Source organism: Polistes canadensis, unplaced genomic scaffold (assembly GCF_001313835.1).
Source record: "Polistes canadensis isolate GaletaPanama2010 unplaced genomic scaffold, ASM131383v1 scaffold_45, whole genome shotgun sequence".
NCBI classification, from domain to species: Eukaryota; Metazoa; Arthropoda; class Insecta; order Hymenoptera; family Vespidae; genus Polistes; species Polistes canadensis.
In genome coordinates this window covers 37,141-63,098 of record NW_014569592.1, presented here as the reverse complement: position 1 = coordinate 63,098, position 25,958 = coordinate 37,141, and the positions used below count along the sequence as shown (strand labels likewise).

Genomic DNA, 25,958 nt, shown 5'->3' with positions numbered 1-25,958 from the left:
CAACACAAATCGTACTAGCCAACGTTTGCTAGTTTATTAACGAGCTTTTAAAAAAAAGGACCACGTATTACGCATGATAACACACACATACAATACACAACTATAAATTATAATAAAGAACGAGAATGTTGATCACGTTCTTAGGTATATTCTCAAAGAATTTTTATGCGTACTGTTGAATAATTACGTCACCTGTGTTGTCTGTGTTTGTGTTTGATTTTCTATACGATGAATAAAAAAAAGATGAATGAGAAAAAGATTATATTATATATATATGTATATGAAGAAAGAAGAAAGACAGGAAAGAGTATGTGGTAGGGAGGGAGGGGGGGGGAAATGTTAATTGAGAAAATAAACCATCGAAATTTTCCCAGAAATGCCAACTTGCTTAGATTATAATATTCACGATGAGAGTTGTTCCTGAAGCTATTAAATAGAAAGAAAAAAAGAAAGAAAGAAGAAAAAATGGTGGTGTGTAACAGAACACGTGTTTCGTAAAGCAGCAGCAGCAGCAGCAGCAATAACCTTCGAATACCCATTTACTATATTCTCGTGTAGGAGAAAGAACTTCATTTCGTTTTGTCTTGTCTTGTGTCTTCGATGATTCACCGAACAAAAAGTTTCGTACCATCGAGACTAGACACCACCAACCAACCAACACCAGGTCATTCTTCTTTTTTTCTTAAAATGATGACTTTCCCATCTAAACCACGATTTTTATTCATTTTATTTTTCTTCTTCTTCGAACACACACACGTGTGTGTGTTAAGTGAACACTCCTCTTCTGGTTGCTGATATAGGTATAGTTGTGTATGTATATGTATTATATGTGTGTAAATAGCACGCTTGTAATACACGAAACGGAAATAGAAAGGGAAACTTTATGTTAGAAGAATTATTAGACAGACTAAAATAATAAATTAATGGTTAAGTTAAAAATATATTATGTTCAATGGATAAAGTTAACTTTAAATGTGTATACTATATTACGAATCGCGTGTAGTATATATATAAATAGTATTTCTTCTTCTTATTAGGATTATTTTTAATACACACACTACAACAACAACATATTAAATATTTAAAAGAGATTAAATTTGGAAACTCTCTTAAGTATACTAATTAGAAATCTTAAATTATATAATTTATAAGTACTTTTTTACAAAATATTTTTAAATATACTTTTCTATTATTGAAATAAAATATTACTAAAAAATAAAATTAATAAAATTTATTATAAAAATTTTTTTTTTAATATTCGCTTACATTAGTAAATTACTAAAAAATTCTAATAATAATTTAAATAACACACATATTGAACACATACTATATATATAAAAGATAAGCACTCAGAAAAGAAACGCGCTGAACCGCACAAAGAACCTCTCTCAAGGTTACAAAAGTAGCAGTAGCAGCACAAAACGCATGCACGCACGCACGCATGCATGCATGAATGCACTTTAGTGTTAGTGCGTATGCAGTAAATACATAAGATGCGAAACGTAGGACGAATGTGCGAGCAGTGCACTCTGGCCATCGTTTCTGTTGCTGCTACTCTCCCCCGACCCCTCTTACCACCCAACCACCCTCTCTTTCTCGTATATTTTTGCTTCCACACACTACTACTACTACTACTACACTTCTTCCACTTCGATATCCAAGGAGAAATAATATCTCCTTGGTTGTTTCTTGTGCTTGCTTTTGCTTGCTATCTTCGCCCACTCTTATTCGAGATCAATTATGTATGTGTGTGTGTGTGTGTGTGTGTTGTGTATGCATAACTGCTGTGTGTATGTATGTATTATATGTATTTATGTATGTATGGTAAACTCGATTGCTAGCTTTGCTAAGTTTGCAGTAATATGTATATATGTATTTATTATGTATGTGTTTAATGTATGTGTTATATAGCAAACCCGATTGCTAGCTTTGCTAAGTTTGCAGTAATATATATGTATATTTGTATGGATGTATATATATTTATTTTTTATCTATCTTTATTTCTTTCTCTTTCTTCTTGCTTTCCTCGTACGCAAATTAATCGGAATTCAAGTATTTCATAACTTACAATTAGTAGAATTTTGTGGTTTGTAATAATAATACGAACGTTATTGTTTTATCGAAATTCAAAGAAACGAGATGATAAACCGCGTCGGAAGTATTATCTGCGAAAAAATTTCATGACGAAACAATCGTACGGTGGAGGGATGGGTTGAGGGGAGGGATTAAACACGATCGACATTCGCGTGATATTTTTTTAAAGATTCTTCTTTTTTTTTTTCTTTTCAAAAAAGATTGAAATAAGAATATAATTTCATAATGATTAAATATGAAACGTATTATAAAAGAAAGTAAATATGAGAAAAAAGAAAAAAAAAGAAAATATTTAATTTTTCTATCAAATGTGAAATATCAAAAATATAAATGTAGTTCAATTAATCTTTTACAGGTCTCTGACCTTGAATTCACCTTGAAATCCCTAAACTAAAAAAGAAACAATAAATACTACTACTATACTTTTCCCCTTTTGTATAATTTGTCACCCAAATTTTTCTTTTCGTAGAAGGGAAAGAAAAATGACTCGGAAAAAGGAAACACATTAAAAACGAAACAATTTGTTGACGATAAAAAATAAATAATTAGAAATGTACGAGAGACATTTGGAAATACTTAAACAAAAAAAATGAGTAACCTAAAATTACCAACACGCGTTGCAAGAATAAAATTAGTATAATGTGTGATCAGCCTCGAACATGCAAAAATTACGAGATAACGCGACGCGTCATAAATTTACATAATTTCTTTTTGTGTTTTATTTTGTACTTTTTTTTTTGGTAATTACAAATTTAAAAATAACTAATTAGACTTTCATCGTGTTGGTAGTACAAGGTTCCGATCGGTTTTAATCGTTGCAAATCTATGAGTCCAACTGATAGGTAACAACGTCACGTTGTTTACGTTGCAAATCACGCGTGTTACACACTGATTGTGAGATCGTGACTACTAACATTCATGGTGATACTACTCTACACACAGTCGGTGACTGGTACTACCAACCTTCTATCTCTATCTCTCTCTATCTCTTTCTGTTGAGATATATATGTATATGCATCATCGTCGTCATTTTTCATTCCAATTTGTCCTTTTTTCCTCTTACACAAAGTACCATATATACGATAATATATATATGTTATCGTCAAAGTCAGAAATCAATCATTGCTAGTAATTCCTCGACAATGTTATCAATGCAAAGCGCCTTCTGACTAAGTCGGAAATGAGACTTTTTGCAGAATTTTTCCTAGGCATCGAACATAATACTTTGATATCCTATGGAATATCAAATTACTATTCAATATAAGTTTCATTAAAATCTATTTGCTAAAAGTATAAAAAATATTTACTTGAACTTTTCAAAAAAATTACAAAGATGCACAATTTACAGCGTTGCATTCTCTGATATTTTCTAAACCTTTGGAAATTGATTTATAACTCGAAAAGGTATTCTACGCGTAGATAAAAGAGTGTACTTTAATTTAATATAAGTTTCATTAAATTCTATTTGCCAAAAGTATAAAAAATATTTGCCGAAACTTTTCAAAGAAATGGCAAAGTAGGAAAAATTTGCAGCATTGCATTCTATGACATTTTCTGAAWTTTTTATGCTAAATTTATAACTCAATATGGTATTCTACGCGTAGACAAAAGAATGTACTTTAATTTAATATAAGTTTCATTAAAATCTATTAACTTTTAGTATAAAAAATATTTACCGAAACTTTTCAAAAAAATTGCAAAAATGCACAATTTACAGCATTGCATTCCCAGACATTTTCTGAACCTTTGCAGATCGATTTATAACTCGACAAAGTATTTTACGCGTAGACAAAAGAATGTAATGTAATTTAATATAAGTTTTATTAAAATTTATTTACTTTCAGTATAAACAATATTTACCAAAACTTTTTAAAGAAATTTCAAAGATGCAAAATTTACAGCATTGCAATTTTTGATATATAGTTAAAGAAGAAAAAAAAAAAAAAAGAATAATTAAACGTCGATTGATTGCCTTGACAATTAAATTACAAAACAAAAAATATCTAAAATTAGAGTTCTTTTATTTTTTTTTTTTTTAATCGACTTGACCTTGTTCTCCGATTTGGAAATAAATTAACGAAGATGAATAAAAACGCACGCACACAAACACACACACGAATTTCGGGTGAAAGTATGAAACGTGTGTAAAAGATAGCATATATCGTGATTTATTCGATCGGTCCTTAAATAAATATTCACTTTCCTTATTGCAACAATTTTTTGTTCTCTTTCCCTCCTCCCTACTTCCCCCTTCTCCCATATCCCTTCTTATAAGCAACATATATAAGAGTAATCGTGTATATATGTATATACAAGTCACGCCATATATAATAAATCGTATGTAGGAATTGCGACACGCAATGTTAACCGAAGCCCAAACCCGAACTCGTATTTTCCCTTACGAGGTTCGTTCAAGTGATCGGAATTTTCCTGTACGAAAAAAAATAAAAGAAATTAACAGAAAAACATGAATGAAAAAGAAAAAAAAAAATACGAAGAAAAACGATGACTACAACTTCGATTATGATGATAATGATAATAATGATTATGATGTAGAGTTGCGGTGTAAAAAACCAAATAAGCAAAGGGAAGTGGTTTTTATAACCAATTCTTTAAGAAAATTTCACGCTAATGAAGTTCTAATGATATTAAAAGATTATTTTTGACAGATGACACACGAAAAAAGGAAAAAATTGATGATTAAGAGATCATTACAGAGTGCAATATTGCGAAAGTGCAAGCTTTTATAATAAACTATAGTTATGACAATCTTATGCGTTTATTTGTTAGAGGACAATTTCTGACACGATACTACCGGAAAGTAATTTAAGTGTTTTTTTTTTAAGTATACAAAAGGTGACTTTGTATAACAATTTATACAGAGGACCTTGATAAAGTCTTTAATAATGCATAATATAAAAATGGGTCTTGTTAGTACAATGGAGGAGGAGTTTGACTCTCGGAACCATAAACGAATTTAATTATGGATGTGTATAGAAAAACTTAGTAGAAGATCATTATATTTTATTTTTTGTATTATTGTTATTGATTTATTTTAATTATATGATTGTAATCAATTATAGATAGGCTAATTAGTTTTGTTATATTAATAATGTTTAAGCCGTTTATGATTTTTGTATAAAAATCATACTTTGCTATGATATGGGGTATAGTAACATATGTTTACTTTGTTATATTTTTTTATATACTATATTACTGTAATATTATATATAATATATCATAGAATAATTAAATTTGTAATTATTTCTTGTATACATTCGTTAATAATCAGAACAATAATTATTATTTGATCTAATTTATAAAAAAAGATAAACAAAAATCTGTAAATACATTATACTGTGCCTTAATAGTATAATATAGTATATGTATATCACAAGAAAAAGTGGGGGGTGGGTGGGTGTTGCGAGTTTAGAAAAATCTGGATTTGTTAATAGCACCGTTAATTAAAATTCGTAAAAAGTTTGCGAATTATTATTATATTAGTGGGATATTTTGTATCATACTATACTTAAAAAAACAAGAAAAGAAAAAGATAAGTAACAAAAGAATTTCTTGAAATTGATCGATGTTTTTTCTGATCAATTTATTAATTGCAAATAATTCAAACTGCATTATTATAATTAGACTTTCTTTTTCCACCCTTATTTCTTTTCTTTTCTTTTCTTTTCTTTTCTGTTCGTTACTCTCTCTCTCTCTTTCTTACTGTTTTTTTTTCGTTCATCGAAGAAGGAACAAGAAGGAACAAAAGAATCTCAAGCGGAGCAAACGAAGGAACGTTTCGCTTTCCGGTGCAGACGAGCGTATCACCCCTCTGACTCACCTTCGCAAGAAGGTACATACATTCACTTTAACATACATACATAAGTGTATATATATAAGATACATGCACCATACATTTACAACATATTTTTCTTTGTGGAATACACGTTGACTGCATTCGCTTCTAGATTATTCTGTCGTGTGAACAACAAAAAGAAAAGAAACTAAAAACAATCGGAAAAGTATAAAAATAACATATTATTTTTTTTATAATATAATAATTTAATCTCTCGATAAATATTACTATATCTAAATTAAACTTGTTCCCCTCCCCCTTCTATTTGGCAAACTGCTACTTCTTTCTGACCTGAACAAATATTTTCCCGATTTCTGAATATAGAAGATTCTATATTATCATACTCTTTCGTTAATCCTAAATTTGTAGGAACATATTATATTTGTAATATTGCCAAATTGATTTTGAATTAATTATCGATTATTGTGTATTTCTAGAAATGTTTTTTAATTTGATTTTAAATTTTGCTGACCTCATATTTACACACACACACGCACACACACAACACACAACACGTTCACACATGTGGTTTTTTTTTAAATAAATAAATTACTATAGATTATTAAATCATTTCTATTCTTTTTTTTTTTTTATTATTCGTATTAAAATATTATAAATCTCTAATTAATAATGCGAATGATTTAAATACGTATGAATATTTCATCTAGTATAAATAGTAATTAAATTTAAAATTAGAGTTTCTATATGGGGTTATATATACATATGTATAAAAGAAGCAAATATTCTGTTATGGGTCCCACGGTTGAGCAACCGGATTGACAGAGATTCATCCCTCCCCCCTAACACGCCCTTTTCCCCCATAGGTCAATCGTTCAAATTACTGCCTGTGTTTCAAAGATCACGGAAAGTGGTTTCTTTACTGTTCTGTTCTGTTCTGTTCAATTCTGTTCAATTCTGGTCTCCCTTGAAATCCGGTTTTTTCTTTGGTTCTTTCTTTTATCTACCCGTTCGACATATGTTTCCTTTTGTAATTCTTACTTGGACCCATCATCCACAAATCTTTCTAACAAACGAGTTTAAAAAAGCAATGAGACGAAAAAAAGATCATTAAAAAATATATATATATGATCAGATAATTATTGAATAATTTCAAGTAACAAACCACATATTTAAGATTAGTATGAATATTATTAATTTGATTGTTTTTTTCTCTCTCTCTCTTTTTATAATAATTTTTTCATTTAATATTACTATAAAAATTATTAGAAAAGAAATGATTTAATAATGTGTAATTTTATCCTCCCCCTACAAAAAATTAACAAAAAAAAAATAATTTTGTAATAGATAGTGGTTTAAAAAAAAAAACTAAAAAAATTTGAATTGTGTGTTAATAGTTTTGTCCGATACTGTACACCGTAGAGATACATAAACCAGGAAGTTGGTTTTTTTAAATAAATAAATATTTCTTCGAAAACAATTTTAAAGTGTCATAAAATTTGAATAAAGACAACTGATAAAAAATAATTAATTGCATATGTTGCAAGTAGACGACTTATTACAACATATGTAAATATTTAAATAATGGATTTAATTTCGATTTGTGTGCTTGTAATACGTTTTAAACGATTCGTGGAATTTTAAAGGTATACTTACTCTACACTGATCGAACATTATTTTGCGAAACTGTAATAAACTTGCAAGAAAAAAAATGTTTTAACGTAAGAGGATATAAACCGAAGGTTAAGAAAAAAAAAACTATCTAAATGTATGATGAAGATTAATCCTTCGAAGAATACTTCCTTGTGAGGAAGAAAAAAAAAACTTATTCGTTATAATTGTCAAGGCCACAGTGTACATATATGTATATATATATATATATATATATACTCTATAAATAAACACATTGTCACGTTCATGCATACGTTATTACAAATTTTCTTTCTGTGCCTATGACACAGCCATAATACACTCACGCATACATAACAAAAAGACAAAAAAATAAAATACAAAATTATTTATTAAAAAAAAAAAGGATAACCAAAATTTGAATGCAAACAAAAAACAATTTTGGACGGATTTAAAAACCTGTATGAAAAGTATTTGACCATGAAGAAATATAATATCCTAAAAATAACTTTAAAATTTATTTAATTAATGAAATATGAGAAGATAGAGAGGAAGAGAATTTCATTTAGAAAGTTAAACGTTTAATAAATTCAAAAATATCTCCTCTCCTCATCAACACAACACAAACGTGACAAATCAAATTTTTCTATGAATAAGAAAAAAAAAATCTGATGGTTTATGTGGGATGCGTGATTTTGTATATGTGTGAGTCGAGTGAATGAACGAGTGTTAGTGCATGCATGCATGCATACGTGCACCCACCCATGTATGGGTAAAAGCCAGTCAGTCGTTTTCACACACACACATAATACACCTAGTCCACACACACACATACACATAAACACACATATATATATGCATAGGTAATCTTTTATGCGTGTTTCTTCTTTGTCTCTCTTTCTTATGCCCTATAGCAGTATTTTTTGTCTCCCTTCGTTAACCAACAGTCTTTCTGTCAAACACTCTTTTCCCTCTTCCGACGTTTACCCCTTTCGTTCTTCTCCACAGATTTCCTTTCTCGTAGAATACTTAAAAAAGAAAAAAAAAAAAAAAAGAATAAGAAAAAAAACCAACGTCGTTGGAACAACGTCTTTCTTCTTTAAAAACTTCGTAGGAAGTACGATGGGGGGAGGGGGAGGGGGGGAATATAAAAGGGCGCGAGAATACCTTACACTTTTTCTTTTTATATTTCTTTTTCTTATTCTTTTTTTTTTTTTTTTTTATTTACTTCCTCGAAAGATATTAATTTTTTTTCTTTCTTTTATATATGCACACGCATGCAACACGTAATAATATTGTGTGCATAATTCGTTTAAATGGTTAATTTAACAATTGTATAATAAATAGGATAAGAAGAAATATTGATCAATTGATTGTTTGAGAAAAATAAAAGGGAATTAAAAAAAATGAATTTTAAATAATATTCTTTTCGAATATAACAAAATACACATACTAGAGATTAAGATTAATGTGTTTAAAGTTTAGAGTTTCGTAAAACTTTGAAACAATATTTTTGTCTGTCAAATTAATGTTGATTTTTAGGAAAAAAAAAATATATTTAAATTTACTCTTTCCTTTCCTGCTTCTAAATATATTTTTTTTTGCTAATATAATAAAAAATGATTAATTTAAAATATTAAAAATATATATTTGTTATGGTAATCCCCCTTATTCTATAAATTTATTCGTAAACAAAATGTTAAATAGCAACACGTACGATGGAATATAATTTAAATTTAATATATAATTTTGATTCTATTTAATGTCGAATAGTCAGAGATTGGATGTTTAGAAATGGCATTTAAAAGGTGTTGACATGTCCTTGAATAAATACCATCACCACCACCATACACGTTCAGTCGGTATCGATATCATTGAAAGAATAGAATCGACCTTCCTTACTTTTTATTATTTTCCTCTTTTCGAAACTTGTCCTTGATACGACAAAGGAAAAGGAAACATGACTAAGGTGTAAGCAAATTATTATAGTAGTGTGTGTGCTAAAACCCTGATTCTTTTATTATTATTTTATTCCTTAGAATTTTTGTTCTGATAAATTTTTGTATCGAACGTTCGTTAAAAAACCCTTTTGCAATATTTATATATTTTTAGATATAAAAAATAATATTAATAAAAAATGATATTTATAAATAAACTTATATATATAGAATAAATAATATATAATATTTAATACATATTAAAAAATATAATTTCTTTTTATAAAAAAAAAATTAAATATTCATGATAATTTTTCTCTGTTAAAATCAGGCAAATTGTTATATGAAAAATATTGTTTTCCAACAAAATAACATAAATAAGATAGAAAATATACGTGAGGTAGGATTGAACAGGTTTCGAAAAGTTTCCATATAAGTAGAACGTTATAAAAAAAACTTACAATGTTTCCTCCCCCATACCACAATACTTAAAAAAAAAAAAATTCATACAAATTTCAAATTGTATCACTTAGCAATATAGATCACGTGTTAAAATATTCGCAACCAGTCGCGAGACAAATTGCATTCGAAGAAAAATGTTGTTTTTTCTTCTTCTTTGGTTTTACTCTGACGCAATATCATTTCTAAGAGTTAAACCATTTTCAATGGAAAAACCATAGAGTGATAATAATTATTTGACAACATAACAACTACATCTACATGAAAAATAAAGTTCATTAATATGCTTTTATAAAGGTACATTAATTAACTATACATATATCTTTATTTTATATGATAAGATATGGGTGCTGGCTGCCTTGTATAGTTAACGTATGTAAGTATAAAAGAATTATGAATCATGGGTACCTGTTAGATACATTTTATGCATGTATATATATATATAAGCTGGTCAAAAGGCCAAGTTCAATGAGATATGAATATTCCTGTTGAGTCATCAACAATCATCAAATTATTTTTATTACCTCTACACTACCATTCCACCCCTCACAAAAAAACCTCACCCCAACCACCGGAACAATTATTTATCCACTCATTCAAGTCTCTCTCTTTTCAATCTTACAATATTTTTCACACATCGTTATCGCTTACGCGTTTTTAAATTCACCTAATCTTTTTCTCATTTTAATAACACCGCGTACCACACGATGATATTATACGAGAACAAAAAAAAAGATTACTAATAAATGCAAACAACAGCAGCAGCTCTGTATGCTTTGTATGTGTGTGTGTGTGTGTGTATGTTTTTTATTAACTAACGCGATACGAGTCATGATGTATTTAAAAGTACATATGTTATTAACTTTTTATTTCGAAATAATTGATAAGTACATATTTCCTTTTAATGTACTCTATGACGAATCTAGATTATTATTATTATTTTTTTTTTTCTTCTTCTTAACGAGTATGATGATAGTTAAACGATGATGTTTCTTTCTTTATTTGTTTTTGGATAATAAAAATGACATTTTTTAAATCATTTTATTGGAATATTATTTACAATTTAATTTATGTAAGTATTTAATAATTCAGTATTTATAATATTTAAAAAAAAGTACTTAACTTTGTGCCATAGTGACATATTTACATTATATTTCAAATTATGATAATTTTAATATTAATCTATGCATAAAAAAAAAAAAATTAAATAATAAATATATATTATTCTGGATTTATCCTAAATACTTTGATTAATATTTTTAAGAGATAAGAAATAAATAAAAGGAGGAAATACAAGATGTAAAATAAGAAGGGAAATGTAGTATATGCGTGACCTTCGATCTTGCAATCGCATCGAAAAGTCAAGTAATCTCGAATTATTATCGTAAAAAATAAGAATTTATTTTCCATTTAACATAAGAGCCATTTCTTTTTTTTTTCCTCGTCGTTGAAAAGGTCACACACACACACACAACTGAGGGAGACGTGTGAAGACGAATGTGAAGAAAAAAAAAAGTATAAAAAACGAAATTGAACTATGTTTATGTACACACAAAGGTGAAGTTCAAAGACCGTTTTGCATGAATGAAAATGACGGAGGACTTAGAAAGTTAAATTTAAAACGTCTTATGTAATATAAAACACGCTAGACGCATTTCTATTTTTATTTTTATTTTATTCTTATTTTTTTTCAATGTTGTTTTGTTTTGTTTTTTTCCTTTTCTAAATAGCGAATTAATTTATTTTCCATTCCAGCAAACTTTTACGAATATATTTTTGTAATGTACATAAATAAGTTATAATTATACAGATACGAAAACACGTACATAAGTATAGATTAGTAATCGAGTAATGTAAATGTCAAATTGGTCAATGGGTCACACACACACATGTAACGCGATTTTTTATATAAATAATAAATATTTTTCTTTCATTTTTTTTTTGTTTTTAATCCGAAATTATTAATTATCTTATATATATATATATATAGATATGATAGAAAATAATATTTTGTTGTGAAAGAAAGTGTGTTCGGTGTTATCTTTGTGTAATTCGATAAAAGTGACAGTACAAATATTTTATATTTAAGAAGAAAAAAACAATATACATAAGAGAAAGAATGCTATAAATATTATTAAAGATTCGATATATTTTTTTGGTTGCGTTTAGATCTAAATAAATTGCACCGTAAGATCAACCAATCGAATCTAATACTTTTCAATGAAGCGTGTCGCGAAAAGCATACTCTCTCATTGCAATTTTCGTTGCAACAAGTATGACGTAAGTAAATATAAATAAGTTCACTATTAATTGAAATAAATGATAATTTATCAATAACTACTAAAAAGTAATTGTAACGATAATCGAAAAGAAAGAAAAAACCAAAAAAAAAAAGAAATAAAATAAATAAAAATTATTTCTACAAATCTCTCTCACACACACATACATTCATTTAATTTTCAATTCAAACAACAAATTACTTTTACAAGAACCCATTTTTATTTCTTTCGTAGTTTGTAGTAATGTTGTGATCATTACCACGATAATGTTCAAAACAATATTTTATTTTATTTTTTCTTTTAAAAATGCACAACACATATATATAATATTTTAATGAACGAGATAAAAAGAAGAAAAAGATAAAGATAAAAAAATCTAAAGTAGTACAAGAGACACGTTTTCGAAGGCGCGTGTCTTTGAGTAAATCAAGCGTGAAAGTGAAATCGAGAGCCGAGTTCTGAGAGAGTATATAAGAAGTAGATGAAGAGGGGTAAGTAGGAGGTAAGGGAGAGTTTAAGAGAATGAGTGGAGAGAAGGAAGGAAAGATAAGGAAGGAAAGGAAAGGTAAGGTAAGGTAAGGTAAGGGGTGAGGAGAAGAAGGGAAAGAACTACAAGTATATTCTCTTTGATCTGACACTCTCGCTTTCTGCACTTTGTAAGCATGTAAAATAAGGTAGTATTTAACGTAAACATGTATGTATATGTATATATGTGTGTGTGACACCAAGCATGCTCTAGAGTAAAACCAATTTTTTGGGGCGCCATTTTTAATTGACTTTCGAGTTTCTCTTTCGCCTCTTATATCCTTTATGGGGATAAATATATATATGTATGTTTGTGTATGTATGTGTGTTGTGTAGTATATAGGTTAGAGAATTAATGGAAGGGCGGTATGATTTAGGTGGTATCGACCTAAATATTTTCTACTATTTATTTAACAAAGAACATATGTGATATCATTATGAAAAAGAAAATGAACGAATCAAATTACTAATTATTACAGATTGAAATTATACAACGTTTATTTTGTATTTCTTAAATAGTAATATTTATTTTCTTTTAATTATAGATGCGTGGTGCATAAATCTGTAAGAAGTACGATTATTCTTTTATACGAGAGATAGAGTTGAAAAGTTTTGAATCCAAATAAAAGGAACAACAAAAGAGCAACACAGTTAGTTAGATCGAAAAAAAAAGAAATGCTTTAAATTTATAGTTCAATACTTTCCAATTCACTTTAGGAGGTAAGTTTCTTATAATTTAAAAATAAAAAAAAATAAAAAAATAAATTAGATAGATGATGTTAAAGGAAAATGTTATCCGTGTCAATGGCATTAATAATACGTGAATAGCTTTTAATATTTTATAGGAGGAGGAAAAAATAAAACAACGACAGACATTAAAGTAAAATGCTGTTGAGATAAAACGAAAAGAGAAAAAGAATTAGTAAGAAAGATAAAAACATTATTTTCTTATATGCATCATATATATATAATACACGCGACATGCACACACACATATATATTATATATACTTTGAAAACGTTGTACGATAAAAACATCTCGTGCAACAAATACTTTATATCCTGACAGAAAGAAAATATAATTTAATACGCGAAACACAAGTAATATATCGAAGAACTCGAGTATTATATATCAAAGATCAATGGCGCAAACAAACTGAATTAAAAAGAAAAAGAAAAAAAAAAAGCGATAAGTACTTTTTATCGAGTCTACACTTCTCGTAATAACGAAGATTACTGTGCAACACAGCTACGGTATTCCGTTGATTCAAAAAATTCATATTAGAAGAAAAAGAAAAAAAATAAAAACAAAAAAAAAATATGAAAAGAACTTATTCGTATCTAGTAATTGTGGTTAACTATTTTTCTCTCTTTTTATTGCACGAGTATAGTTCTCGATAGAATGCACAAGTAATAACATCTCTCTTAATAATCATTTCTCTAGACAGGTATAAAACAATATTTTTGTACTTTGATCAGATGATAATAAAATAACACAACCATCATTTCTCTACTATGACACGCTCTTACATGAGATTACTTTTTATTTTTTTTATTTTTATTTTTAATCACACAGGTAACGCGTGGCCCGTTGCGCGCACGCGCGTGTATGTAAGAATCTAAGAGAGAATGTTCATAATAATAACGGCGTAAGAGATGTGATATTTATCGAAAAGGTTTCTCTAAATAACACATCTTGACTTTTTCAATCTAACCAAAAGATAAGAGAGAAACAAACAAGGTTAACGTGCACTTGGATAGATTTATATTTCGCAATCTCGATACGGTAATGGAATAATATTCTTTTTTTTTTTCTTTATCTTTATCTTCAATTATCTACTGTAAAAAAAAAAATACTTGAAAGAAAAAGAAAAAAAGCACATACGTACGCGAAAAAAATATTAACAATAAATTATTTAAAAAAAGAAGGGAAAAAAATTGGAAAAGATCGAAAAGAAGCGTAGGGTACCATGAAATGTTAGATACGGTCATGTTTACAGGCGGTTTAACGCGTCCGTTCAGCAGAACTCTTGCGCACAAAGAGAGTAGGTCTTTTATCTCTCTCTCTTTCTCTCTCTCACACACACACTCATTCTTTTACTCTTTTCCTCATGGACCTCTCCCCCCCCCCACCCCCACCCCCTATTGCTATATCTTTCCTTTGCTATCTCTCTCTTTTGCTCGTAAACCTGAAGCCAACAGGTTCCTCCTATACACGCCTCCCCTTCACCTTCCCTTCCCCTTCTTCGTCCTATCTTGTGGCTTGCGTTCACCGAGAGAGTCCGTTTTTTGTTGTGTTGCTGCTTTTGCTTGTGCTGCTCCTGCCTGGGTTGCTGAACACGTTGCTCTCGCTTGGGGCGAGGTTTCCGCTTTCAGAAAAATCCAGAAAACCTGGCTGATTTTGCACGTGCAACCAACACAAATACGATGACCGATACATGGTATAAATATATGTATGTTTGTATATATATATATATATGTGTGTGTGTTTTACTGTGATAGACCGAAATTGGAGAATGTCAAGATTCACATGATGAAATGTCAACGCATACCAACCAAATGCTTCGGTGGAAGAACGAATATTTTAGATTTATTTTGTATACATTAAATATTTCTGACATATATAATACCAAGCGGTTCACATGTGAATCTTGGTATTCTCCAATTTCGATCTTTTACGGTAACATAAAAAGAAGGATATAATTTATTTCGTTTCGTTTAATTTTTATTTCAAAACTCTAATTAAAAAAGAAAAAAAAAAGAAAAAAATGAAAGGAATATTATTTAAAAAAGTATAATTTATATAATTTATATAGTTTTATCATCTCTATTATTTTCGGTTTAGATTTCGAAAATCTTTTGGAAATGATATAGAAAGAGAAAGAGAAAAGGATTAAACGTTTTTTTGTTTCGTTTGATGGTATTTGGTTCTTCCAGTAATTAAAAAAGAATTTAGAAAAAAAAAAAAATAGAAAAGAAAGAAGGAGATAGGTTGTTCAGTAAGTTTTCCTTACACACACATACACACACACACACCTTAGAGATTGGTTAATCAATTTTTTGTTTAATCATAATCGAAAGACACGTGGAATGCTCCTCTAACTCTACTTATTTGCTTATCTATTGTACACTTATAATTTATAGACTTTTGATATACAAGTTTATTTTTAGAGAAAGAGAGAGAGAGAGAGGGAGAGATGTGGTTGACCATATTCGCGATATCTAAACGAATCATCGACCTTTGCTTTTACGATGACTAGGAATTACGACGATGATAAAAAAAAAACAAACTTTTTACACAATTAAACTTTATTATTTGTTTTTCTAATTATGTAACTGGCAGAAAATATTTGCATACTCTATATGATGGTTCCATGTAAATTTACAACTGTCCTTAGTAATATCATCAATGTTATATATTCTATTATATATATATATATGATAATGACGTCATTCGAATCGTAAATATATGGAAAAATACTTATCGTATTTTAACGCCGGAGAAAAATATAAGATTAGCGTTTACTCTGTTTTAAAAAAAAAAAAAAAGAAGAAAAAATACGAGATTCTTTTTTTATATTTCAACGCAAGAGTATAAGTATTTATTACATGGATAAATATTAATTTTTATTCGCATGTTTTATGTGTGTATATGTAAAGTGTGTATCAGAAAAGCTACCAGATGATGTGCAAAAGCATTCCACATACATGCATATCTTCTTTTAACTATTTACGTACGTGAGTTTTATACTTTAACGAATAGATCAGTCGTACAATCAAAAGAAAAAGAAGAAGAAAATAACAAATACCACCCAACGACTAAAAAGAAGAGGAAAAGAAAAGATCAGCACACCATCACCACCACCCACCGTGGAAGAGAAGAGAACATTGGCAGATACTTATATTGCATTATTCATCAGTACATACATAGTTAGATTACAATTACAAATTACTTTAAGCTATGTCACAACCAATACTCTTTCATTTAACATTGGAACAAACAAATTAGTCAACGTGCTCACGGTAACCATTTTATTTCTTGGCTTGTTTCATTATTTCATAGGGAATATAATATTAATTTAATTTCGTATTAAATAAATAAAAAAAAAACAAATCTAAAGTTTCTCTTGTTTAATTCAAATTTATATTCGTGTATAAGCATTAATATAGATATTCATAATTATTTTAAATAATTCTACAAATTGTCTATATATAACAAATATTGTATACTTATTTCATTATTTATCACATTAACAAGATATTTACTAAAAAGTAAAAGACAAAGTTTGACAAGGAGTAAAAGAGAAAAGGTTGTTGTTGTTGGTTGTATGCAGTGCAGTGCAGAATTAATGTGAAAAATTAATACGATAAAAATGAATTTTTCTTTGATACATGTGTATTCATATTTGTAACGATTGATCAAGTAATATTATTAAACAAATTCCATTCGATTATATATAACAAATAAAATACTGAAAAATTTATTATTATAATATCAGCACATATATATATGTCAAATAAATAACAATTAATTAATAAAAAACACGTTTCTGATCTTTTATCGAAATCGAAAGGAAGCGGAAACGTATCGAAGAAAAATAATTTGTCATGAAAATAAAACGTGTGTGTACACTTGAAATTTCGTTGTCGTTCGCATCGTGAGTAAACCGAAGGCAGTAACCAATTAGGAACTTTCGAACGTTGGAGAAAATGGAACGAAGGAAAGTGAAGGTAACGTCGTCTTTTGTATATGTACAACATATGTGTATATAAATATATATATGTGTAAGTGTGTATACATACGAAGTTAACTATATATACTACTCTTGGTGTGTCACAATCGAAGCCTAAAAAAAATCCGTATCATTGCGAGACGTTAGAAAGTTTTAGAATCGTTTCGTCGTGCTTCTTCTATGAAAGGCACGCACGTTTTAATTGTGGTTAGAGTACGAAATATCTATTCAAACGTGACCAGAGAAATAAATATCGTTTCTCGAATAAGAAGAGAGAGAGAGAGAGAGAGAGAGAAGAAAAAAAAGAAAAAAAAGAAAAGAAAATTTCGAAAATATAATAAGTTAATCGCCTTTCCAAAACTTTGCTTTCTAATCTCCGATTATAGGCCTGCCTACCTGCCTGCCCCGAAAGCTGGTGTATCGAACTGAAAAATGAGAAATGTTGTTTCGAAGAAAGGTAGTATTTAAAATGGCGGCTCATCGTGAATCCGATAAAAATTTATACTTTGAAATAATGAACATCTAAACTATGTATTATAATTCGATTAATAATCTAATATTCATTTCTGTATATTGTTCTTTTAATAGAGAAACTTCTTGGACACCTTATATATTATTAGAAATTTCTGATTAAGTTTTTTTTTCTCTTATGTTTTATCGAGGTCTTGTACATTTGTTTATTTATTTATTTACTCGTTCACTTAAGTATTTCAGATCTCTAATAATATTAGCAAGCAAATCAAACTCTCTCTCTCTCTCTCTTTTCATTTCTATATCTTTTTGATTTTTTTATCTTTCTTCTTTTCTTTCAATAGAAGCTACACGCGTACGTCATCATCATCTTAGGTATTTTCCCTCTCGCTACGAAAATATACCGGCGGGAAAATAATCTCACGCGATTTACGTAAGAACAAAATGCGAATATAAAAGCGCGTAGGTAGAATTTCCGAATATCTTTAAAACGTATAAATGTTGTTTTGCGATCAACGATTATAATGTGATAATAACAATCGATGATAATTGTCTACATTTTCAATGAAAATTACGAGAGAGAGAAAGAAAAACCAATTTTTTATTTCGCGGGCTTTCCCCGTCGTCCGCCATCTTTGATCGAGGTATCACGTGACAACATTTCATCGAGTTGGCGGGAAACGGCATCTATTCAAATACTACTTTTCGCATTAAGTGTTGTATTTATATATTGATTTATTTTTCTTCGAGAGAAAGAGAATATTTTTCGACAATGTAAAAACAAAACAAGTTCGCATACCACCTTTCAACACGAAAGTCGAAAGTATCCTAAACGGATGAACGAACGAACGAACAAACGAACGAATGGAGTTTCGAAACCGGAGAAATTGCCGATGAAAGTGTCTCGATGTGCGTACATAACATTGGCCAGGTTATACATTAAGAACGTTTCTCATAATGATCGTTGTGCGGCATTTGGCATTTTGAAGAAAAGAAATATAATGTCAAAAAAGAAAAAAAAAAAAAAAGAAAGTAACTTATCGATGATTTGTAATTATTTCTTCATGAGAAATAAAAATAATAAATAATTACTATATTAAATTATAATTGTATAAAATTATATTATAAATATTCGAATTGATATATTTGTACTAATACTAATAATTATTATTATTATTAATACAAAGACATTCATTTGTGTATGCGCGCGTGTAATTTCTAAACAATTCATACTATTGTTGTCCCAATCAAGATAAAATTTGTTATAATTATATTCATTTGTACAATACATCTTTATAAACGTGACCCACTTTTTCACATTGGTCCCTAAATAAAAATCTTCTGTTTTTCCCTCAATTAAAATCTTATATATTATTCTGTTCTTATGACTAATATTTCACAGTAATTAAATACCCTCTCTTCTCTCTTAATTTATCTTCACATTATATAGAAAAGAAATAATACACAAAATAATATCAACCAAATCTAAAATATAATTATTATTAAAACACAGTAAGAGAAAATGAAAAATCTTTCACACATATCAATATAACAATAATAAATTTCTCTCTTATATTATTTCACTTGGAGACTTTAAAAAAAAAAAAAAACCAACGATTTCGACGAGAGCAAATAATAATAAAAAAGACGGGAAATGATAAGCATGTTCTCTTTCAGAAAGGGGGAAGAAAAAAAAAAGAGACTTAAAAACCGGAAGTCGTTTCAACTGTTGAAATGAGAGTTAAGAAGGTAAGTAAGTAAGTAAGTAAGTAAATAAGAAAAGAAAGAAGGAAAGAGCAAGAAAAAAAAAATAGAAAGAAAGAAAGATATAAATAAAGACGTATGAGTAATAATATTAATAATAATAATAATAACGAGTTAACGACTAACTAACGATAAATCTTCGAGAACGAAAACGATACGTCCTGCTGATAGTATAATGTTGGAACACTCGATGTGAATATAATAAGGGGAATAATATTATTGGTGGTGGTGGTGGTGGTGTACCCGATATATATGGTGGTGTGTTTTCAGTGTGTTCCAGTAACTGAGGACTTTCGTGCGTTACGCTGAATGAAAAAGAAACGATAGCAAGAGGAACAACTCGCGAGAAAGGGAAAGCCGTCGTGTAAATTTCCTCGCTTACATACACACACACACACACGTGTGTGCATACATACATATATACACGTTTTAACACATTAACGCATTACGAGAAATTAAATTAATTTATTAAAGTAATATATACGTTTATATACTCAATGATGATGATAGTTAAAAAAAAAAGATAGAGAGAGAGAGAGGAGAAGATAAATAAAAAAAAAAGCCTTCTAGAAGGTAACTTTCGTACGTTCTCACGTGGAAAAACGAATGTCCTCGATTTCCTGCGACCATGAAATTATGTCACGGAAATATTGGCTCTCTCGGAAAGCACGAACCAACCAACGAACGAACGCACCACGTTTATTCTTCTTAACAATAATATAACGAATAAACGAATGAACTAACCGTACGAAAAGAAATAATCGGTTTTTAATGTGTGTGTGTGTGTGTATAACACGACACAAAGAATATCCGGATAATTTGCGTTACGTATTACAGACGATTCGATAACTACTAATACTACTACTACTTCGTTATTTTATTTCATATTATTTTGTATTATTTTCTACACACACATACGAAAAAAATTCATGAAAATAAAACTAAATCTATATATATATATATATATATATATTTTTATATATTATCTTTTATGAACTTTGCTATTAAAAAAAAAAAAAAGAAACCTTGTGATAACTCGCAAGAGAAGTGTATAATAATATTTTTTAATTTTATTTATGAACTTTGCTATAAGGAAAAAAAAAGAAAAAAGTAAAGAAACGTGTAATAATAATAAAATGTATATATATATATATATATATATATTTAGTAGTAACACACTTGTGTGTGTATCTATGTTGTGTATGCATATTTATGTATCGAGTTAACTTGTATTTTTTTTCTCTCTCTTTATTTTATTGAGTCTCACACCGATCGTCGATTTCTTCTTCTTCTTCGAGCGTAGACTATAGTCATGGTCCGTTGGCTCTCTACAAGTGCCAACAAAGTTTTCTATCCCTCCTTTAACAAGATACCTATCTTTCTAAGCCCGTTCCTATCCTTCTATATAATAATGTGTATGTTGTACGTGTATATATATATATATATATATATATATATATATATGCTGTATAAGCTTATACATAAAAGTGCACATGGAAAAAATGTAAACACACGTTGTTGGGAAACGCAAGAAAGGCAAGAACGATTTGATTCAAAAACATATATTATATATATATATGTGTAACAAATAAAAGCAAAAAAAAAAAAATAACATAATAATCATCGAAAATCGTTAAATCTATATTTAATTATTACACAATCACGAAAAGGTTTATTATCGGGAATAATAATTTTGTTTAACGTACAGATTTTAAGAAGTACGAACAAAATTTGTATTAATTGTTTTAGAAGCTTTTTGTAGTTTATTTTTGTTGTTGTTGTTAAGTGTTGAGGTAGGATACAACGAAAGAAGAAGGGGTGGATTGCTGCGGGGTTTAAACGAAAAAAAAAAAAAAAAAGAAGAAGAAAATAGGAAAGTGTTTGTAGAAATATATGTGTATAAATAAAATGTCACGAAAGTACGAGGTAGTCATTTTTTTTTTTTTTTTAACGAGAACGATCGTTGCGAAGAAGAACGTTTGTTTTATTTTGTTTCCTTTAAATACACCTCTCTTACCCTCTCACTATCCTATCTTCTTACCAACCTCTTCACCTTCTGTTAATTCGATTTCTCAGAAATTTCGAAAAACAATCTTACTAATCGTAGATATATACACGAGAACATTCGAAATTTTATATTTAACTCGAGTTATACGAATAATCTTTAATATTGTAATCAAATAAAGATAAATTGTTATCTTCTTTCATAAAATAATTTTTATCGATCATCTTATTAATAAATTTCAAATCGAAAAAATTCATTGAAATCGATATTTGATTTTTCCTCTTTCTTTTAAATATCGATAAAAGCAATGTAAAAATACGAACACTAATTTCACATCAATTAGAAAACATTGTTTAATGATTTACTGGTTCTTCTTTCAGTTTTGAAATAAAATATCGGACATGTACCTCTCCTCCCCCTAACCCCTCCACTTATAATCTTGTCATATTTATCGATATGTAAACGCGCGCAAACTCCCCCTACCTCCCCTAACCCCCTTTCTATGTTTGACATGTATTTCACGTTGTTTTTTAATGCGATAAATTACGTATTATCAAAAATAAATCGAACAAAGAAAAATTGCGAGCTATCAGAAACAATTGTATCATAAAAATGATACGTTTAATTTAACAAACTTTCATTAATCTTACGATATAATATATAAACGAAATAATATGGGATATATATTAAAATAAAATTTCAAATAATACCTAAACCACAATTTCTAATTCGTAATAAATAAATAAATAAATAAATAAATAAATTTAACATTAGAAAATATTTACGAAATAAAAATCTCGTGTAAAAGCAAAATAAATATTAAGGTACGTATAATTCTAAAATTCCCCCTTCCCACCTCCTCCTTTATCAACAATTCCTAATCGATAAAAAATAAAAGTATATACTCTATATATATATTATAAAAAAATATATATATTAAATTATTTAAATAAATAAATAAATATAAAGAAAATATTGTGTATCGTAAAAACAACGCGCTAGAGAAAGAGAAAGAGAGAATAAAAAAAAAAAAAAGAAAAAAAGAAAAAGTGGTGGGCCATCACGAAATGTCTCATCGTAAAAACGGTACTCGAATGAGCAAAAGAGAACCCACCGAGAGAAACTTCCAAGGAGAAACTGAAGAGAGAACGTTCCACGTTGTGTGTTTCGTTAAGGTGAGAGTCGTCCGTATAGGTTTCTCGTATACTTTTATTTACGTCTCGAAGAGAGTAGTAGTCTTCTCTCTCAAACGACGACGTACCTTTTTATTCTCTTTTTCTTCCTCTCACTCTTTCTAACCTTACTATTATACACATCCATCTATCCAACCTATCCAACCTATCCAACCCAACCAACCATCTTTTTCTTCACTCTAAATCTTTTTCTTTTCTGATCCTTTCCGGTTCTCCAACAGAGTCTCTCTTTCTCTTTCTTTCTTACTCTCTCCCACTCTATTTTTCTTTCATTCTTTCTTTAAGAAAGAAGATGCTAGTGGATTATTCGAAGGACACGAATTCTTTACAAATAAACATTATAATAAAAGTTACATTTTATATTATAAGAATACTAACGATAAAGAAAAACTTTATATATATATATATATATAGTATTTTATATATTATATATATATATACTTTATATATATATATATATAAAAGTACAACTAAATATATAGATTTGTATTTTTTTACACGATTTATAATCCAAATTTATAAGAAACAAAATGTGTTCCTTCAACCATGATAATCATCCCCCATTTGAGATTAAACACAAAAATTATTATTATTAATATATATATATATTTTTAAAAACACGTATTCTTTGGGAACGTATCTCTATCGTGTAAAAATATAAATTAGGTGTATATAAGTATATATAATAAGTGTGTTATTATTGGTATTACCTTAAAAAGAGACTCGCTGCATTCGAACATGGACGTAGTCATGACGGCGGTCGACATGTTCCTTCAGATTTTCTTCTCTTCTATAAGTTTATTTAATATTCTCTTCTCTCCTCTTCTCTCCTCTCCTCTCTGTCCTTTCTTTTCTTTCCGTTGTTGTTTTTTTTTCTTCCTTTTTTTGTTATTGATGCACAAAAACACTACGTATCCGTTCAATGTGTCTTTTTCTTCTTCCCCAATTTTTCTGCACTTTTTAGGAAAAAAAGAACTAGTGTTCTTCAGTTTCTCTAATCTTTGTTTCTTCTTCTTCTTCTTCCTTGTCTCTTTGTCTTTTGCTATTTAGAAAATAAAGACCAAAGAGAAACTCTCGTTCTTTCTCTTCCTCGTCGTAATTCTCTCTTCGTAGTCAACGAAAAACTTCAAAAGAGCACAAAAAACGAAGATCAGAAAAATTAAATTTTTTTTTTTTTTTTTAATTAAAAATATATATACATATATATATACATATATCTATATATATATATATATTTTTTTTTTTAATTTTTTTGTTAATAATATCAATTAAACTGGCACACAATTTAACGTTAAGCGTCCTCGTCTCGTCGAATGTATTATTTACGTAGAAAACACAACACGTTAAAAGTACACGGTGGATGAGGGGGGGGGGAAGAAGAAGAAGAAGACAAGTTATTATATATCGCGATGTGTAGTAGTAAGTATAACGCGCGAACGAAAATAGAAGTTTTTTTTTTCTTTTTTCTTTTTTCCTTTAAGAAGGGGGAAAGAAAGAAAGTAAGTAATGTTTAAACAAAAAAGAAGAGAACAAAAAAATAAAGGAAGGAAGGAAATAAGGAAGACAAGAAAAAAAAAAAAAAAGAGAAAAGAAAAGTATTTTCGTTGATATATATCTATATATTCGCGATTCGCGTATATCACCACAGAAATTAATAGTTTATCCTTCGTATCCTTTAAAAGTTTCGTTTTCAAAACGAAATAACAATTATCGAAATGTTCTCTCTACGACCCAACTACTATTACTACTACTACTACTATTATACTCTTCCGAACGTCCTTCGATTTTATATCGTAAGAAATTCGAAGTTAAAATTCTTCTTCTTCGCTTAACTAAAAGTGTCTCTCTTTCTCTCTTCTTCGTCGTTGTGTTGTGTTAGATGTAAAACAACAGGCACGTATACGTAAATATATATATATATATATGCGAATAATAGTTGGTATTATATCTATTAACGATGCGAGAAAAACACTTTTTTTTTTTCTTTATTTTACTCGTTCCTCTTTTATTTTCTTCTTTTTAAATGTTTATCTCATACCCTTTTTCTCTTCTTGAATAGAATAAAATAGATAAAGTAAACGATATAGATTTCGATAATTTAACAGTATAATAAAAAAAAAAAAAAGATAAATCAACGAGGGGATACGAACGTGCACGACAACAACAAGTCGACGATAATGTCTCTTTTAATTTGTTCAGCGATTTTTTGTTGGTTATTTAAAAACAAAAAAAAGTATTAAAATAATAATATTAATTATTATAACAATAATAATAATAACGATATGATGATAATAATAATTAATAATAATATTAATAATAATACAGTGTGCGTAATGATTAATATAACGAGAGAAGAAGAAGAAAAAAAAAATAAATAAATAATTATATTGCAACAAGCCGGTCAGACTTTTGCCTCACTTACTAAATTATTCTGTTATATTCTTTCGTCGAGGAGATGTTCCTCGTTAGACGCCCGATTGTATACTGCCGAGTAGGACGTCCGCCGCTCCTGGCGTTGCGTCGCGCAACTCGTCCAATGAGAGGAGAAGAGTGGGGCGGTGGGGAGGGGGGAACGTTCGGAAGCCCGATTGGTGGGAGGGTTTCCCGGGACGCAGCACAGCTGATACCGACCAATCGTGAGGCGTGCCGCTATACCCCTCATTTTATCGTTCCCTCTTTCTCATTCTATCTCTCTCACTCTCCTGTCTTACGGATTACGAAGCATCCAGACGCAAACCGGCAACGCAGCATCCTTTCCAACAACCAATCGGAAAAAGCTTCCCCCTTTTTCGGACCAACTTACTCGCCGAGCTGGAGCTGTAACTGCCTTCGCGCGCCCATAGAAGAACCCTTCGGTTTTCAAATCGTTTTATATATTCTATTCTATATTACTCTGTTATACTATACTGTGGCTTGCAAACTTGTTTCTAGTTTAATTTCATTGGTCAAATCGGTACGTAACACCTAACTTTTGGCAAAAAGAAATATACTTATACTCTAATGGAGCTTGGGGATTTTTCCCTATGGCAGAAAACTTCACGATTACTAATATGCAA

The 25,958-nt window shown here is 28.9% G+C and overlaps 1 protein-coding gene across 1 annotated transcript in view; it reads right to left on the bottom strand.

Moving 5' to 3' along the window:
• LOC106785134 (myb-like protein I) overlaps positions 1 to 25,427 on the bottom strand; it is a 30,941-nt gene extending 5,514 nt beyond the window's left edge. Inside the window, exons 1-2 of the mRNA XM_014745325.1 lie at positions 25,325 to 25,427; positions 23,613 to 24,026 (exon numbers count right to left, since the gene is read on the bottom strand). Coding sequence (XP_014600811.1) covers positions 23,613 to 23,669 — 57 coding nt within the window. The 5' untranslated portion in view covers positions 23,670 to 24,026; positions 25,325 to 25,427. The remainder of the gene's footprint in view (positions 1 to 23,612; positions 24,027 to 25,324) is intronic.
• Between the last annotated feature and the right edge of the window lie 531 nt (positions 25,428 to 25,958).